This window comes from Alligator mississippiensis, chromosome 13 (assembly GCF_030867095.1).
Source record: "Alligator mississippiensis isolate rAllMis1 chromosome 13, rAllMis1, whole genome shotgun sequence".
Taxonomy (NCBI): Eukaryota; Metazoa; Chordata; order Crocodylia; family Alligatoridae; genus Alligator; species Alligator mississippiensis.
The window spans coordinates 27,089,321-27,108,849 of record NC_081836.1 but is presented as its reverse complement, the minus strand read 5'-3'; the positions used below and the strand labels follow the sequence as shown (position 1 = coordinate 27,108,849).

The window sequence follows — 19,529 nt, the reverse complement described above, 5'->3', positions numbered from 1 at the left end:
GATGTTTGGAAGCAACCCACAGAAACCACAAGTTAGCTACCTCCACCTAAAAATGAATTACTTGGATTCCTCCTTGTTTTTCAGCACAAAAAGTGCCCACTACCTGGGACTTCAGCGCAAAAAGTGGGGTGCATTGAGTAAGCTATTTTGGGACGTAGAACCAGGGACATCAAGAGTTACTAGAAATGAAGGATAATTTATCCGATGACATGAAGTTACTAAGATTATGACTGAGAGGCAAGGATTCTTTGTGATATCTTTTACTGGACCAATTATATAAGTTAAGAGCACTGTTAACAAGCTTTCAGGTATCAGGTACCTTTCTTCACATGTAGGAAAACTATACAGTCAGTCTAGGAAAAGGTAACAGAGAATCCTTGCGCCTCATACATCTTTTGGACCATCATTCTACAACACTGCAACCTGACTAAGATCATGAAAGATTTTTTTAAATGAAATGCCCTCTCAATTCCTTCCTGTAACCTGGACATAGCTCTTTTTATTTTAAGATTTAGATTGTGAAGCACTTAAAATTTATTAAGACATTCCCTTCCCCAATAACAGAAGTTCACAGACAACAGCATAAGAGAAGCAAGCACTGGACATTTGGTGCAGATAGACAGCAGCAGAATGAACATGCAAACACCTATAAAAACTCCAGATTTTTAGAACACTATTTTTTAGCTGCTTTCTTTACAATCCAGTGGAGAGAATGCAGGCAGTTAGTTTTCCCACACAGGGGAACTTTGTTCTGTGCTCATTTAAGGAAGGCAATTGCATCTCAAAAATTGCATTTTGAGCCAAAAGGAAATCTGTTTCTAAAACTCCAAACAGTTCCAGTGGGCACCCAGAAAGCCACAGAAACAGTTATGAGTCAGTCGAGAATGGGAATGTTAAGTGGATTTGTTCTTTAGAAGAAAATCAAGATTGATTTTATGCACAGAGGCCACTACAGACAAAAGAGTTTCTTCATGCTTTACAGTTCAGATCTCCATATAACTATACAGCTGCACTTGGGAACAAAAGACAGTCTATGAAGAAAATCACAGGGCATCATAACAATCTGCATTGTTGCTGGATTACAATACAGATACAATTACAGATCTAGTCTGAGTCCATATATACTCAGTAAGGTCAAAAGGTTGATTTTGGAGCATGATTTTAAGAAAATGTGTTCAAAAGCCTGAAGCTTCAGAGTTGACGTTTCACTTCTTCAGATCCCCCTCCCAATGCTGTGTGCTACTGAAATACTTTGGCAGCCCAGGGTACTGAACCCACACAGTCAAAGACCCAAAGCAGCCTGTTATGCACTTCAAAAGCCATGCATGAAAGTAGTGACCCCCACCACTTTTTTTTTTTTTTTTTTTTTTTTTAAAAGCAAAGACACTTGTACCAGCTGCATTCCTTACAGTGCCAACATAGTAGCATATAGCTTCTAAAAATCAATGTTGCTCAAAATGCTTTTATTACTTACTGACACGTAGGCAAAATTCTCACAGACACCATGCCTCACCAAAACCAGCTGCTTAACAGAGTCCGCTTGCATAGGTCATGTTATTTTAATTATCACATTCCAACCCCAGACTAGGAAAGCATTCAAACAGTGTACTCTCCAAATTGGCATGTTTTGACTACGTCCAAAGTGCAAAAACTTTAGAAGTCTGCAGCATTTTGGCAAGATTTGGAAAAGCTGGGTATGTACATCAAAGACACAAGGTTTACAATGCTCCCAGCCACAACTGTGAAGATGGCAGCACCCATAACGACCTACAGCAGAATCTCAAGTGGCCCTTGCAGCCGCATGGGACAGACTCGAATGCTTGCACCCCTGGCCTGATATACCAGGGGAGACTCACATGAGAGAGAAAGAGAAGCATTTTTACAATGAGATACCATGGGCATATATCATTCCTATGATACATGGAAACTGGACAATGTTTCATGAGGTTTAAATAGAGACACTGGATTTTCGGCTCGTTACCTGGATTGGTTTTGTAACACCTTTGTTTCTATGCGTTTTTTGCTTGTATGCCTCACACCAAGTTACTCCCTCTCTCTCCTGCTTTTCTACATATTGTATTCTAATCACTCACTCCACATTATACTCTGCTCTAGGCTGTCCTTTCACATCATCTGATGAAGTGAACCTGGGTTCATGAGAGCGTGTGCTATATATCTTATTTATTCAGTCTATAAAAGGTGTATATCTACCCTGCCATCTGATTGACTTTACACTGTGACAACTAACTGCCTCTCATATTATCCCTAAATATTCGTCTGGCTACAAGCATTTTAAATATACCATGCCCCTTTAAAACGGCACAGTGAATTTTAACCCAATGTTATAGGGAATATATACGAGAACACAGGCTTCAGTGTATTCCCCGCCCCCAAAAGGTGCTTGAAATAGTCAGGATAACAGATGAAAACCCTAACAACTACACATTAGCTATCAAGGCTCTATGCAATTTTCATCAGGAGGTAGCTGGGTGAAGTCAGCTGTAGGAGGGAAGGGCATAGTGCTGACTTTGCTTAGATACACCCAGTGCATTGTTTATCTTGCTGTAAAATTCTAGTGAAAACATTTCTCATGATGAAAAACCGCCACCACCTTTTTTTTTGCAGCCAAGACGTATCCCAGAACAAGGCCAGCTGGAAAGACGAAAGACTTGCCAGTTGTTACGACTTCCTCTGGTGCCTGGGGTATAGACTAGGCACCTCTTAACACAATGCCTAGAACAAAAGACCCGATTCCCGACTTGAGCCTCTGGACACAACTCTATGTTATACAACATTAGTAATTTCTTGCGCGCCATTTTTGTCATACTTTTTTCCCGTAACTTCTCAAACAAAGGAGAAAAAAAGCCAATTATAATGATGGGAGCGTGAGACTAACACGATAAAGATCAGCCAGAAGGCTGAGGGGCTTTTGTAGTTCCAGACAGGGCCTGGAACTACTTAATTCTTAAACTAGTTTGGATACACTACTTCAAAGAATGGGCATTAACCCTGAGATTTACTGCTGCCCACCATCTAGACTGACACTTGTTTGATATATCCTGTCAATGTTTTGGGGTTTTTTTTGCACACCTCACTCCCTCTTCAGAATGGTGCCCCACGAGCAAATATTGTGTTTTAATCTCAGCATACAAGCTTCATGCACTTCCATGACATGCTTAGATGGCCACAGCACCATACAGTGCTGCTAATACCCAAACTGCTTCACAGCATCAGCTTTCTGAAGTTGTAGAAGGGCAGAATGTTATGCAATATTACATATTTTGCTCTATTCTCCTGAAGATTGAAAAAGTGTGTTTCAGCAAGAGTGCTTTAAGTCATCCGAATTCATGTTTAAATCCTGCCATCAAAGAGATTGCTTGCAAAAAACAAAACAAGAAACAGGACTTCTCTCTATACACCAAACAGTTCAGACTCAAGCCTCAACTCCCAAGGAAAATAGTTTCAGGTGTGCCCTTGCATACACCAAGTATTTGTAGGAAGGGAATCAACACTATTTCTGAAGCTAAATCCAACTGCTTCCACCAAAGCCTGGAATAGGCTAGGACCCACGTGGCATGATGCTTCTATACTTTCTCATTCCCTCCACAGCTAGTTTCTGGAGAAAATGAAGTTTAGGAGGCCAAGGGATGGGAACAGAGCTAAAGCTTGGGAGCCAGAATCACTGCTGCTCATAAAACAAAGCTCCAGCTTTCTGCCCAGCTACTGCCAACGCCATTTCAGATACAACAGGAAGATGCTTTCCTCTCCCTCTATAAAAAGTAGAGTTTGAGGAAAATGTGTCAGGAACCACTTAGCTGCCAAAGCAGACAGGGAAGGATGACAAAGGTTTTACATGCATGCTGCTAACATAACTTCTATTTTGAACTTGCAACCCTTCCTCCAAAAGCTGGATGCTACTCTGTCAGTATGTAGATTTAACTTGATAAGCATAAAGGCACTGTCTGCTAAATAAATCTGTTGCAAGAGTGAGACAGCAATAAAAGCTTTGCCAGCTATTAAAGACAATATCCTAACTCCAGATCTATAAGCCGAAACAATCTATAAAGTTTTGTTATAAACTCGGGACTCAGCCACAGCTAAACAGTCAAATAAAACCAGGAACTGTGGAGTCGCCTGAAATTCATCATACAAGCACAGCCAAATATCCATGAAGCATCTTGAAAAAAACTCCCAGCCTTATAAATCTTACCCACAACTATTCTACCCCAAACCAAGCCCTCCTGAAGAACTAACCAGGCCCAGTCCTGCAATATCCTAAGCAGCATGAACTCAGGGTAGTTGCAATGACAGTAAAAAAATTCTAAGCAGTCTCTAAGACCTTGAGAAATGGGATAAATCTTGGCCATGGGCCACACTTAGAATGGGTGTCCTTCCCACCTCCAACTCCCTTCAAGCAGAAAGGCTCTGTGAAACACAAGCAGCACAGAGCATTAGGAATCACTGTTTCTGAAAACAGTCAAAAAGCAGGCAAGGGAGAACCAAGTCATGGTGGAACTGTTTGATCCAAAGCTCACTCTGATGAGAGCAGAGCTCTGCTCCCTGGCTGAAAAAGCAGCAACATCTCCCTGAAGGATACTGGCAAGAGGGCTGGCAGACATGATTACTATAACAACCGTTCTCCTCTTAGACAGCATTTCAAGCAATTGAAGGAGGAGATTCCTAGCAGCATGCCCAGCACAGCTCTACTGAAGTTATTCCCTGGAGATTAATTTCTCAGCCGCTAAGGGAACTTGATAGCATGGCTTCATTTATAAGATTTTTGCCCGAATCCATCTCATGTCAGAGTGCTGAAACCTCAAAATAAAAGTTTCAATTAATACAGATTATACCAGACAATGAACAGTAACTTCTGTCAGCCTACAGTGTTTGGGAGACAGTACTTCCACCCAATCTGACAGCCCATGTCCGCACAGACTTGCAAAATGCTGTTCCTTCAAGCCTTCACCCCCCTCCCCTACAACAGCATGCAGCCAGGTGGGAGAGGGAAGAAAGTAGGAAAGAGGCATCAGGATTAATGATGCCTCCTCAGGGCCTCTGACGGATCACGATAATGTTTCAGTGAATACTCAGCTTGGCACAAGCCCGCTCATAAACGTAGTGGCAACTATAGAGATGCAGGTTCTGCACCAGGAGACGTGGAGCAACTCAGAGCAGATGGCATGAGTCACCCCACCCAGAGGTTTTAGGAAGAATAGGGAAGACCAGAGATGTTTACTGTACAGCCCCCAAAGGGGAAAGGCTAGACTGCTACACACTGGCACCATTCAGCAAAAAGATACAAAGCACCTGTCCTCAACCCTTTGGACTTCAGTCTTCTCATCTCCAAGACTGCTCTGCTGACTTGTTTCCAGGATCCAGTGGATGGGAAGCACGAGGGAGGAACTGGGGCATTCTTCACAGCAGCACTCCCAGGCACAGTCTGGCAGCATTACAGAGACACTATAAGTAGCAACCTTAAGAAGATCCACTTGAATCTTTCAAGTTAAACACAATCACTGAATGTTCATGCTGCAGTATAGTGCTCACAAAACAAAGATGACAGGGAGCTGAGAAGCCAATTGTTGGTACAGGTGGGAAGACAAGGAAGCAGTCTCTCCTTTGAAGATCTCAGAAGTTTGGCAGGAATAGAATAAGAATGAGGAGGGAGAAAGAGGTGGGAAGACTATATCCCTTCTCTTTCCCCCCACTGCATGCACTGGCTGCAAGAAGGATGAATCTGCCATTTTATGAGCTACTGGGTAGTTTCAAGGCTGCTAAGTAGTCAGGCAAAATGCAGATAGTGCCCTAGATCAGGAGACTGGAAGTATGCTGGCACTCATGGGCTGGACTGCATGTTAGAGGAACCAGACATAACAGAACTTAGGAAAAACAACCCACTCTGTGAAAGGTCCCAGCCGCAGGGAAATGCATGGAGACAAGCTAGAGGAGTAGACACAGAGAGCAATTGGGTGTGTGGCTTGATCAACTTAATGGTTTAGTTCAAATTAAAATTTGTGGCAGTCTCAAAGCCACCAAACTTCGTATCATCTCTGGGGTCTAGAAACCCCATGTCAGGTATATGTACCTTAGTTTCTTCCTAGGGGCTCCCCAGCACATCCATCTCTATTTGTATAGCTACCTGCCTGCTGTCCAAGAAAAGATTAGAAATAACATCAGCCTAAATCCCCAAGCTAGAAGCCAGGGTGCCAGCTAAGTCCATGTGCCTCCACTCCAGGCTGACGTTTATTGCTTCTGCAATTTGCAAGTCCATTACTCTGTTCTAATTCACTTGACAACTACAGCAGCACAGGATGAAGAGGGAAACCTTGTTTTAAAATTTTCTTAACTTAGTTAACTATACCTTTCTATCAAAAGTTATAGACAGTTAAAAGACTGCAGAGAAGAAGCCAGGAAACCTGCATCAACAGCTCATAACTTAAAGCCTAATTTACATGTGCTGCACTTGTATGAACAAATCTTGGAAGAAATTCAAACAGTTTCTCAGAGCAACAGAGCTCCTTCAGCATTTAGTTTACCTTCTTCTATGCAAAGCCTTGGGTCATTTTATAAAAAACAGCTGCAAAAAAAACTTCCCAGAACCCTCCTGAGTGAGCAAATGCGAGATACCTTCTGGGAGATTACTCTTCCTTGGAGCAGTGCCTGTTTGCACTGCAGCCTTGACTTACAATTCTGCATCTATTATGGACCTTCTTTCTAAAACTACTTAAAATGAAGGCCATTGGGGAGAAGCCTTTTTAATCCTTCCTGCTCCAGTCCAAAACCACCTCTTTAGAAGAGATCCCCTCCCCCCCAGATAGATCCTTTTCTAGGGGAGTAAGCAGGAAGAGAGGTAGGATTTTTCCATGGAAGTGCAGAAGGTGTTTTGACGCCTGTGCTCAGAGAAGCATAATACATGCAGACTCATCCTCATTAGTGTAATTAAGAAAAGCCCCATCTCCAGTGGAGGCTGAGCATCTTGTCACATGCCCACAAGCATCACTTGCGCATGCTGTCAAGCATTCGAGAACAAGGATGCTTTCCCATTACTCATCTGGTTGAGAGGAAGCACAGAACAGAGTCATTTTCTCAGCTGAGTCAGAAAACAAGCTGGATGGGATTACTTTAGCATAAGCAAGAGCTGCTTTGATTTAAAAGAGGTTTGACTGGTGATGCAGCTTTAACCAAGTGGCATGCGCTCCTGCCAAGAACACCAGGATTCCCCTCAGCAAAGCAGACACCATTCAAAGGCATTCTCAGAACATCTTCTTCCTAGAGACCCAGAGGCTCTGGAGAGCTAGGAGAAACAGTCAGAACATGTCTGTCCCACCTGAGTGCTCATGGCTGCACCAATAACCAGGGAGCAGACAAGGACAGAACAAACTGTGCCATCCAAGTGTTGAAGTAACTGCATGTTCAGGGGCAAGTCAGTCACATGCGACAAGGCACATAGCTTTGCTGCATCTCAACTAATGTAGAAGCAGATGGAACTGGCCCCCCAGTGCCACTGACAGAAGCTGATGATGGAAAAGAGGGAGCCTGCTCAGCTGAGGGAAAAGGAAACCTTTACACAGGTTCCAAGCAGGCCCCACTACTGACAACACTACTGGTAGGGGCACTTCCGCAATAGCAAGGAGGCAACCTGTAATGCTTTGGGGAAGGGAGGTAGAGGAAGAAAAATAAACCCTTCCTGGAACAGTCTGCATCATGCTTCCTCTGCCCAAGCCTGACAGTTGGCAGGATTGCTTCAGAGCTGCGTATCTGAGTGACCCATCCTGAAATGCAAGCCTCTCCCTTTCATAGATTGTAAGGGGCTGGAAGGGACCTTGCAAGATGATCATGTCCAGCCCCCTGCACTACGCAGGAAAGACAACTGGGGGTCAGGTGACCCCAGCGAAGTGACCATCCAGTCTCCTCTTGAAGATTTCCAGGGTAGGCAATTGAACCACCACTGGAGGGAGTTTATTCCACAGTCTGGACACCCTAACTGTGAAGTTTTTCCTAGTGTTAAGCCTGAAATGGTTTTCCAGGAGTTTGTGGCCATTACTCCTGGTTTTCCCCAAGGGTGCCCTGGTGAACAGTTGTTTGTCGAGCCCTTGATGCATTCCCCCGATGTAGCAGTAAGCTGCTACCAAGTCCCCTCTCAGCCTTCTCTTTTTTTTAGGCTGGAGACCCAAGTCCCTCAGCCTTTCCTCGTATGACTTGCCTTGCAAGTCTGATCATATGGATGGCTCTTCTTTGGACTCTCTCAAGCTTTTCCATGTCCTTGCTGAAGTGCAGTGCCCAGAATTGGATGCGGTACTCCAGCTGTGGTCTCACCAATGCCAAGTAAAGCGGGAGAATCACTTCTTGGTTTTGCTTGAGATGCATCAGTTGATGCATGCCAGAGTATTGTTTGCCCTACTGGCTACAGCATCACACTGACAGCTGATGTTCATACTATGGTCTATTATTACCCCCCGGACCCTTTCATTCATGGTACCACCAAGCCTGTAAATATGTTGGGGATTGTTAGTCCCGAGATGGAGCGCTTTACACTTCTCTATGTTGACCTTCATCTTGACCAAATCCGCCCAACTTGCCGACCTGCCTAGGTCTGCCTGTATTTGCAGCCTATCTTTAAGCACGACTACGCTTCCCCATAACTTGGTGTTGTCCGTGAACTTGGCCAGTGAGCTCTTCACCCCCCCCCATCCAAATCATTGATAAATATGTTGAAAAGCACTGGACCAAGCATGGACCCGAGGGACACCACTGGCCACTTCTCACCAGGATGACACATATCTGTTCATTAGAACTCCTTGGGTCCTACCCCGCAGCCAGCTTCCTACTCACTTGCCTAACTGTTGAGCAGTTAAGCTTGCAATCCTCCAATTTTCCCCATGAGAACATCATGAGATACCAGATCAAAGGCCTTTTGGAAGTCTAGGTATACAATGTCGACTTCCTCTCTTATCCAGGTGGTGAGTTACCTGGTCATAGGAGGAGATGAGATTGGTAAAACGAGACCTGCCCATGATGAAGCCATGTTAGCTGTCCTTCAGAATCCTAACTTCTACAAGCCTATCACACAAATTCCTTGATGATTTTTTCCAGGATTTTCCCTGGGATACAAGTTAGGCTAAGTGGCCTATAGTTGCCCAGGTCCTCTCTCCTCCCCTTCTTGAAGATGGGCACAACATTGGCCCTCTTCCGGCCTTCAGGGACCTTTCGACTGAACCAAGCAAAACGCAAGTAAGAATTCAGTACAAGCCCTACAGAAGATGTATTCTATGTATTAACAACATGGTTCTCTTTATGCAGTCAGTACTAGTGAGGGAAAATAACATGCACACATGGGCACACACACCTGCAGGGTTTGAGCAAGACTGGGGAACACAGCTGGCCACAGGGTGCAAGAGATAATGCAAACATCAGGGGCACAATCACCACAACCTTCCTGAAGTCTGGAGTTCTAACGAATGGAAAAAAGAACAGCTTCTACATCCATGTGTCTTGATATGTACCTCAAACAGCCACCAACTAAGAACCAAGTGGCAGTTCTGTATCTCAGGGTCCTTCAGTCCTAGATTTCTCTGCTAAGATAATCAAGGGCATCAACATTACCTGTGGTAATTTGAGATACAGGCACCTCACCAGGGCTAAAATAAATCACACCAATCCATGAGGGGCCAGACTGCCTCCAGATGGTAACCACTTTATCACTGTGTACTGAAAGCAATTCCAGTTTGAAGGAGGTATTTATAAAGACCATTGCTGACCTCATTGCTAGGCACCAAGAGTCATTCCAAATGGAGCTGTCAAATTTGATGTAATCTATGAAGTTACAGATCTGCTTTCAGGCATGACCTTTGGACTCTGCATTCTCAGACTAGAAAATGATGAAAAAAGCAGTTTTTCCTGAAAGCATCACTTTCAGCTATAATGTCACATCTTAACAGTTGGACCCAGTTTCTGAAGCTGCAATGTCATGTTGGCTGCCTGACTGCATGAAAGTGGTCCTGTATCCTGCATTTCCATCTACTACCTCAGTTGAGCCCCCATACCTAGTCACTCCTCAGAATGGTAAGAATTTGCATGATACAGACCCTTGCTGGAACTTGGTAGAGTGTGGACAAGAAAAAGCTGAGGTTCAGGTGCATGGAAGGCCCTACTTCCAAACACCAAAGTACATTTTAAAGAGATAAGTAATCAGATATAGCATATATTTTTTAAGCTGTACACTTTTCTCAGTCCATTCATAGCGCCTGACAGAGTAGGTAGCAACCTACAAAAGCACATGCCTCTCTGAATGAGTGAGAAGGCAGGGCAAGGTGGCACCTTGTAGACTAGCTCAGTACTTGTGCATCTGTCCTAAGGATTTCCCGTCCTACTTCCAAGCCCTATATAATGGGAGGTCCTGCTTGGCAGAGGAAATAATGGAACTCCAGAACACTGGTCACTCCCCTCCGCACCACCCCACCCCACCCCGAGGGGCTAAGCATATAGACACTATCAAATTTACCCCCTCCCAAAGGAGCAAAGACTAGCAATTCCAGCTTGGGGACTGACTTGTGCTAACCACAAGAGCACCCCAAAAATGCATGCCATTTTTTTAAATTATAAGACAGTCCTCTTGTCCCTATAAGATGCTGCATCATCAGTTTTGCATTCTAGTTGTCCACAAAATAGGAGGTACCAGTATTTAGCAGTCTCTAGGTTTTACATAAAAGACCCTTTACACAGTATTTCAGCCTGCTGGTAACAATTTTAAGGAGAGAGAATACTGGATAGTTTAAGACTAGTAAAAGACAGCCTTTTATCTTGAGGGTACTGCTTCAAGACTGGGCCACTACTGACCAAACCCGATGGTTCTTTAGGGGTATCCAAGGAGTATTTAGCAGTATCTGTTCAGCTCTTACTGCACAGGCCCTCATATCATCTATACAATACCTTAGGCTGGCAATCTCAGCCTGGTCACAGAAGCTTAAGTGGTTTTCACACCTGGCCTTAGCTCTACCCAGTCACATAAGAAGCCAGTTGGCAGGGAAGCTTGTATTGTCATTACTCTGCATTCTAATTGTTCTGAAGATGAAGAAAATTTGATAGCTTTGCAATTTATCTGAGTGGTGTTTTTTTTTTTTAATGCTTGTAAAATTCTTGGCTATCTACTCCCATTACTCAAAAGGCATGCAATTTAGCAAGAGCACCATTAAATGCTGAAAATATCAAAGCAGGCAGTGACACTCAAAACATGACTTAGTAAAATTAGCTACATTTAAAATAGGATTCAGTAGCATACACAAGAGAGCTAGGGCAGGGTTTAAAATTATTAATTTATTAGTATTTTTTTTAAATGAAAAGATGTGGTATTGCTTTACAGTATACAGCAGTCATAGGCAATGTTTTTGGTCAGAGTGCCAAAAACACCTGCAACCTCAACTCATAAGATGTTGGTGTCCCAGGGGTGGATGGTGTGGGAGCCTTGAGGGGTTTAAATCCTTGTTGTGGCAGCACAGACTTGGCCCCTTCCCCGCCGTCCACTCAGAGGCATGTGCACCAAGCAAAATGCTTCCATGTACCACACGCTGGCACTTATGCTGGGGGGTTGCCTATCCTTGGTATACACCATGACTGCAGAGGCACAACTCCTTTTGATTATATCAGGAATCATTTTTCACCAGTACATTTGCTAGTAAGTTACTTGTCCTGCTGTCCACATTTGTAACTGAATCGCACTGATTTTCCTGCATCACCTGCTTCTAGCTGATTACAGATAACCCTCTCCAACAGAAGTGCAGCTTTTAGAACCTTAGAAGTACCAATAGAAATGGTGTCAATAGTGTCTCTTATGAGCTGCATTTTTTTCCTTTTGGGCAATGCTAAGCGCAGCACAGCAGCTCTCAGTTTCAAAGAGCTCTCACCCAAGGATAGATGTATTCAGGTCTTTCCTGGGGGCCTGCAGATGCTCAATACCTCTTGGGAAAAGGCATTAAGTGAGCCAAGCTGTCTCCAAACACATGAATGATAGCACTTACATCAAATCTTGTCCATAGCCCCTTAATTTGCTACCGTGATTTCACAGCTATCCTAACCCCAAACTATCCTCTTTGCATGGATATCTGTAAAGCACCATTACAGAACCTCTTGAGGATGATGCATAATAAGAATTTGTTACAATTAGAAGTCAAGCCACACTGCTCCTTTAAACTCTGAATCAGTTTGCCCCATCCCAAGTGTTAACAAGCTCTTGATTCTCTCAGCCTCTTGCTTTCAGATTAAACTCCAAGTGCCAACTGCTACAGCCCCAGGGCTGGTTCTTGTGAAGATGCTGAGTTCCAGGGCCTGAATGAGATTGCTTCTATCAAACCCTTCAGGCTACTATTTTGCATCAGGGATGGTAAGAACTATGACAGATTGCAAATCGCCACAGGACCTGCACCCTGCCAGGCAGCATTACATTTTAACTGCTGCGAGTGGATGCAAAAGAGAGCGCAGCTCCACTCCTTGGCTCTTAATTATAGTCTTGTGACATTTTAGTTAATGGTCTGTCAGGGCTTCCATTATAAGCCTTGATTTTGCAGGAGGTGGACAGATTAAGCTCAGTACCCCAAGTACTCAGTCACAAAAGCTTTAGATTTGAGCTAATCTCATTGTTCTTTTGGCATAAACCTCTGGATACTCCCTTTTTATACAGCTGGATGCTTGTGTTAACTCTCTACTGATGCTCCAAAATGCCATGACTGTTTTTTAACTGGAGGCACAAGCAATGTTATGCTTGAAAACAGCACTGTTGTGATGACAGCCTTGTATGTCTATTGATGACATCAGGTATCAGGGGACAAGTTCCTGATCATTTCACCAATATGACTCTGGGAAGCGGATTCTTAAGGCTGCAAGGGACATGGAGCAAACAGAAAGGTGGTGACTAATGCAGGTCCTGTTAAGCCAAATGCATTTTTTTAACTGATAAACTGCTACACCAAGCTAGAGCAAACAGCAGAGCAAAACGTGTGGCGTATCTACCAAGAACTGCGTACGGTGCAATGTTGCTCCACAATAACTCAGTCTGCGTAGGCTTCAGAGCAATTATGAAGCTGTGGATAAAGCTTCTCCCCACACCGTTGTGTTGTCCTCGCAGCCCTGCACCCCTCCCTCCCAAGGCTCCTTACCGTTACTGTAGGCATAAGGGGATTCGGATGCTCCATCTTGAAGGCTCTCCAGGATTTCTCCTTTTCCAACATCACTGTCTCCTACCAACAGGAACTTGAGCAGATAATCATAGCTCTTCACAGGGCTTCCCTGGGTTCCCATTCTCCCTCTCATTAGTGAGGGGGCACCATCCGCATACTAAACACGCAGCCAGCGCGAGAGGGCACCGCGGCTCCAGCTCCAGCTCCCGGGCCCCGAGCCCAGCCCGCCGAGGAGGAAGCGCCGCTCTCAGCAGGGGCCCTCCATCCTCCGCGGACCTGTCTGGCGCGACGCCGGGAGCCTGCGAGGAGAGAAGGGGGCGCTGCGGTGAGGTCCCGCCGCGGCCGGGCGCTTTCGCCCAGGGACGCCCTTTGTTCGGAGGCGGCAGCGCCGGGCCGGCAGGTCGGAGCCGAGCGGCCCAAGCCGCCTCGCCCCGCCGGGCAGCGCAGCGCAGCGCAAGGGGCCCGGGGACGCGCCCCGCTTGCCGCAGCCTCCCTCCCCCGCCGCGCCCCGGGCCGGCCCGGCCTGGCCCCGCACCTGCGCCCGCCCGCGGGGAGACACCGGGATCGCTCGGGCTTCGCGGCGCCCGCGCTCGACCCCCGCCGGGGCCCTGCCGGCCTCCGCCTCCCGCACAAAGGGCCGCGGCTCCTCGCCTGGACGAGACGGGACGGAACTCACCCCGCACGGCTCCGCTCCACCCGACCCCGCTCAGCCGCCGCGCAGCGCCCGGGACAGCCACGGAGCTAGAGGCCTCCTGGGCCGCCCGCCAAACGCCGCCCCCCCATAGGCCCCCGCCCACGTCCATCAACGCCGTGCCCGCCCCGCGCCAGAATTCCCCGCCCCTCCGGCGGCCCTGTCCAATCCGAGTGCCCGTCGCTTGCGGAACCACCGGGCGCGCCACCGCTTCGGAGCCCGGACTACATTTCCCGGCATGCTGCGCGGCTGGCTGGAGCGGGTGGGGCGGGGCCGCACACGTCCAGCTCGTCACTGGGGGCAGGTCCAGCAGCAGCAGCGGCTTTTTGTCAGGGCTGGCGCCGCCCTCCATCCCCAGCTCCGGGGGTCGAGCCGTGACCCGGGAGTCTGCTGAAGGCTCAGGCGGTGCGTCTGCTTCCCAGCCATTCCCTCCTGGCCCAGCTCGGAGCTGGGCTGGGCGGCATTAAGAACCCGGGTCAAACGACGAGAAGGCGAGGGGCACTGCAGGGGTGGGCGAGCTCCCCAGAGCCATGCGCCCCGGGCTGGCGTAGTGATGGAGCGCGCTAACGAGCCAGTGCAGCATTTTCTTCCACATCCATTTCCCTGCCCAGGGGCTCTGACACACCTCCACCAGGCCACCCCATTTTCTATGCAAGGAACTAAACAAACAAACAACCCCCCTCCCCCCACGCAAGGAAATTGTCAGTCAGGCCTTACAAGCCTGAAGGGGAAATTATTGACAGAAGAGACAGAGGGCAAAGATCAAAGGTGTCCTTTGTTTGAGCCTCAGTTCACCAAGCCCATAAAGATACATTTAAAGATACTGGTCACCAACCAGTGGATCTCAAAGCCTCTTGCGGTAGATCTTGGAGACTCTTGGAGTTGATCTGAGGCTGGGGTAGGGGACTAAGTGCCCATGTGCATGCACACGCATGCCCCAACCCAGCAGGTCAGTCCACGGGGGAGAGAAGGAGCAGGGGCTAGATGGAGGCCCCCGCAGTGAGGGACAGTGATGCAGAGGCAGGAGCTGGGGTATGTTGAGTGGGGCCCTGACCGGGTGGGACTTACCTGCTGGGGAGGTGCGCCCCCAAATATTTTTTTCTCCCTCTGTGTCAAGCTGCCCTCCCCTTCCCTCCCCACAGCCTTGGGGGGGGGGGGGGGGCATGGCAGCACACAGTAGATCTTGTGTTGCTTTTCAGTGCCAAAGGTGATCTATTTAAAAAGGATGGAAATCACTGATTTGAAGTGTAGTTGGATTTAGCTCTGCTGAGGCACAATCGTGTGGAAAAGAGCAGGCTGAGGAGGGCAGACAAGATGTGACATAGGCAGGCTAAAAATCAGGATTACACCAGAGAAGTCTTTCTACTCCTTCCAATGGGCTTTGGATCAGGTATTTAGGATGCTTTTACAGGCACACTGCAGTGCTGTGCAGAGGTACTCAAGCTAGCTCAGAGCCAGCTGGCTTAGATGCTGGAAGCAGCATAGCCACGGTGTTAGAGTGGCACTGCACCCAAGCTGATCTCCTCTGTTCAGAGATGACCCGAGCAGGGTGTGAGGCTCAGGGTAAATCAGCCTGTGCAGGGCCCTGCCCCTGGACACAAAGAAGCTGGCAGCACATTCAGCGGCAAGGGGGGTGGGGGTGCTGAGCGGCCAGATGTGAAGCCAGTGGCAGCGTGGAGTCACTGTGGCTGCTCCACCTGGCTCCACGGGACCCCCCCAAAGCATGGGACCTGGGGCAGTCACCCCGACCCCATTCCCCCCCACCCCAGGATGGTCCTGTCTCTGCTGAGGAGCTGGGTATACTAACCTGCCAAGTATTGAGCTCATGAGGCCATATTGCTTCTAGTAATATGCATTTGGTATCTCTACACAATACTGCATTGTGCTCTGTAGACACATCCTTAAAGTGGAGCTCTGTTGACAAGCGATTTTATGGAAATGTCATCGTTCATGGGGTTTCATGCTCTTTGCATCTCAGAGTCCCCAGGTTAAATATGCACTGAATAAAAGCAAAGAGTTGTTTTTCCTACCTGCTGTCCCTGGACATTCCCTTCCCAGCCTCCAACAGCCATGCTGTGCTCTCTCCATCTCATACCCCATTACCAAAAATAAAATTTTTGCATGCCAGATACCTGCAGAGACACCTGTATAACCCCACTGTATTCATTTCAAGCCACTGGCCCTGCAACTGAACCTTAGGAAACAATGCTATTGGTGAAGCACAAGCTAGAATCAACATGAGTGCCCTCCCCCAGAGCTGAGCCGGCAGAAGTGAAACTCAGTGAAAAACAGATGTGTCACTAATGTAACTAGATCTGGCTCTGTATAAGCACGCAGAGAAAGCAGATCACTTAAGGTTTTACATGTTCCCATTTAAAAATAGAACAATGCTTAGCTATTAAGGTTGGTGAGCCAGGTAAAGCCTCCAGGCTGGAACTGAATCCAAGTCCAAGCAAAGTTGGTAGCAAAAAAAAGATACTTCCTTTATTTTGGCAATGAGGGAGGTGACAGGGTGGTGAGGAGAGGCCACACCTGTATTTAAAAATTGGACATCAAAGCAATTGGAAGGATGAGGAAATGCTGATTAGGGACAGAACAGAGGAACACCTAGGGAGCTACCAGCTGTAATAAAGGACAGTCAGCTGACACTGGTGGTCATGCTAGTCAGGTCGTGGAAGAAGTGGCAAAAAGAATGCAAGCATGGGAATTTACCTGGCCCTCAGGGACAGTTCCCCACTGGGAAAATAGCTAGATATGTGCAATTCAGGACACTTGAAGAATCCAATTGAAATCACCCCCTGTTGAAATTTCTTTTCTTTGGTTTAATTCAATTTACAGCCCAAGGGAAGGAGTTATACAGCAATTGGAACAGGAACAGGACTTTGACCATGGTACTGGGGGTTAGGCAGCAGACACTGAAGACAGGTTGCTCCTGCTATTCTAAGCATTTCTGGTTGGGTGGAATTGGTCCCTTTCAAATGTGTGTCGTATGTCCTGCACTGACACTACTAATAGTCATTCTTCTTCAGGTTCAGAGGCTGTGGGCCATACTCTTGGAGAAGTAGTATCTATGTTCTTTTCCTATTTACAACTGAAATAGCGAGTAGCTACAGTATGAAAACCAAAGTGATCAAAACTATTCCAAAGGATATGAGACACAGTCTGGGAAAGATGCTGGTGATGCCATTCTTGGCTTTATAGAGCAGTGACTGCAAGAAGGAGCAGTCAGGGAGGGGATGAAGTTTGCTCTTCATGCTGTTATTGATATTTCTTTCTATTTTGGCAGCAGTCAGGGGCTCTGACCACAGTCCAGGCCAGCTCTGTATATAGTGCCATACAAGCACCTAACAAAAAGATTTTCCTTGCCCCAAAGTGGTTGCAGTCTGTGTACTCAGGCCATCAGCACTGGGGCAAAGGGCAAAGGCCATTTTGTCTGTCTATGGGGACTGCCCCCCTGCCCTGCTGCTACCAGACCATAGGGCTACTCATGAATCATATCTAGACCCACCTCTGGTAGCAGGATGAGCAGTGTCAGTGCAGATATTTCAACTGCCATCATTAACTTTCAGGGTTAATAGTCAAACAAGAGAAATGCTGCAGTCCCTATTGCAATTACTGCAGGCTGCCTGCTAATTGATGCAAATATTCAAAAAGTTTTCTTTGCAGCTAGGAGGGCTGGAGATTTAATTTAAAAAGACGGAATGGCTTTGGGAATGGCTTTGGCTAAAAGGTACTGAAGTCTGGGTAGAGTCTGCGATGGATTCCAGGAACAAGAAGTTGGAGTATACCTATGTCCCCGATTAAACTACAGTTTTAACCACAAGTTTTATATTTGTGCCTACAAAGGTTCTCCCTCAGCTGAGACTGGCAGGTCCTCTTCTCTATTTAAAAGCCCAATTATATTCCATAGCCTCTGCCTTTCTCTTTCCCTTAGCTTGCTCATTTGCATTTCAATACCCAGAATGCTCTTCTGGCTCTCAGTTATTTCACAGCGGGGCTGTTGTTTGAGCTCTGGGAATGCAGGGAGAGGGTTTATCCATTTCTGCTGAGCTCTGTTCCCTCTGCTTTGCAAAGCAGAGTTGTGGGAAGCCCAGACCTGCCTTGTTCCCCCGTCATGGGGAAGGATGTCTCCTTCTTAAAGCCAGATAGCTCCTGTGAGCTGTATGGTTCTGCTGTGTGAGTGGTAGGGAAGGGGATCAGACAAAATAGGCTTTGTATTGGGCTCCAGGTACAGAGGTGTTATCTATCCAGTTTAGTTTTTTGAACTGGTTCTGATGATGGCAGAATGCTCAGGAAACAAAGGGCCGGAAGCAGGAGTCAGACCCTCAGAACTGGTGTCAGGAAGAAGGCTTCAGCAGAAAGCTTGGCAGGCAGCTCTTGGCTTTGTGACAGTACTCCCTTTGCAATGACAGAGGTCCCCTGTGATGTTTGGACTCCCTTGCAGCAAGGCAGTGGGAACTGCAGAGCTGAGCCCATTCCCCAAATCAAGCCAAAGGTATCTCAAGCTGAGCATCCAAAAATCAAGGTGGAGCTTATGAGCCCTGCTTCAGGGCAAGCCCAGCAGGTCTCCAGCTTCTCTGATGAGCTATGGTTCCCCATATGCCAACCCCTGCAGTGTCCCTTCGCACCCCCCCCCCCCCCAAGATGAGCCTGATTCAGCTCTGTTGCCTGGAGTGTGGCTAGAGCAGGATTGGGCCCAATGTCACGCAGTCCCTGAGCAGCTGTCTCCACCTCTAGTCTTGGAGCTGGGTATTCATGTGAGCGAGCCCTCACCCTGTGCAAGTGTCAGTGACAAATCCCACCACAAACAATGGATTTGCAATAATCCATTTATAGCTGTGCAGCCCGCTAATTGGACTCGTAGCCTGCCTGCCTTGCCACATTCAACAATTATTCCCATCTAAAAAGCTCCCCCTGGCCAGGAGACAGCAGGGCTTTGAACCCTGAAAGCCCATCACCGCATCAGTATTCCAACAGGGTCACTTTAATTATCATCTCAGCCCTTGGACTGGAGCATTAACACAGTTTTGTTTCATTTCCAGAGGCTGAAAGTGCTGGAGATTTCCTGTAAAGACCAGAGTGTTGCAGTGTCTGCTGCATTAACACAAATTAGCATGAGGGGTCAACCCTATAGATTTCCTGAAGCAGGGGGATGGGAGGCGTGATGTGCAGATTCACTGCAATAAGACTAGGATTGCATTTAACTAAGAACAGCGGCTGACTAGATGGACTGCAGGCTCCATGCAGCACCACAGGGTTACAGTGTCAGGAGAAAAGCCCTCTCTTCCTCTTCTCCTTCCATAGTAGACTGAATACTCGTGGGAAGTGCTGGCCTATCTGGTTCCAGGCCTTGAAGGAGTCTACCCAGGGAAACAAAATTGGTCACATGCTGTCAATGTACAGAGGCATTAAATGGGACTGGGCTCAAGGGTCTATGGGCACTTCTGTTGTGAATGTCAAGCATTTAAAAGTATGAGACTGGCATGACAATTATGTAAAAAAATTATACAGTTGGCCTTCTGGACCTTTGAACTTGGGTTTTAGTTTTCAAGATTTCCTTTCAGAATTGCATGGGCAAAGACAGGGAGAGAGAGCTGAGTGCTGCAAAATCACATCACCTTAGGAACTAGGGCTTTAAGGAAGACACCATAGAGCACAAGACTTATGAT

The 19,529-nt window shown here is 47.0% G+C and overlaps 1 protein-coding gene across 2 annotated transcripts in view; it reads right to left on the bottom strand.

Moving 5' to 3' along the window:
- Nucleotides 1-13,952, bottom strand: part of RAB40C (RAB40C, member RAS oncogene family) — a 61,691-nt gene extending 47,739 nt beyond the window's left edge. Inside the window, exons 1-2 of one of the 2 annotated variants that reach the window (XM_006278174.4) lie at nucleotides 13,846-13,952; nucleotides 13,149-13,468 (exon numbers count right to left, since the gene is read on the bottom strand). In XM_006278174.4, coding sequence (XP_006278236.1) covers nucleotides 13,149-13,302 — 154 coding nt within the window. In that variant the 5' untranslated portion in view covers nucleotides 13,303-13,468; nucleotides 13,846-13,952. Of the gene's footprint in view, nucleotides 1-13,148; nucleotides 13,469-13,704; nucleotides 13,796-13,845 lie in introns of those variants that run through there. The other variant, XM_019493129.2, reaches the window with a different exon arrangement.
- Nucleotides 13,953-19,529: the final 5,577 nt, after the last annotated feature.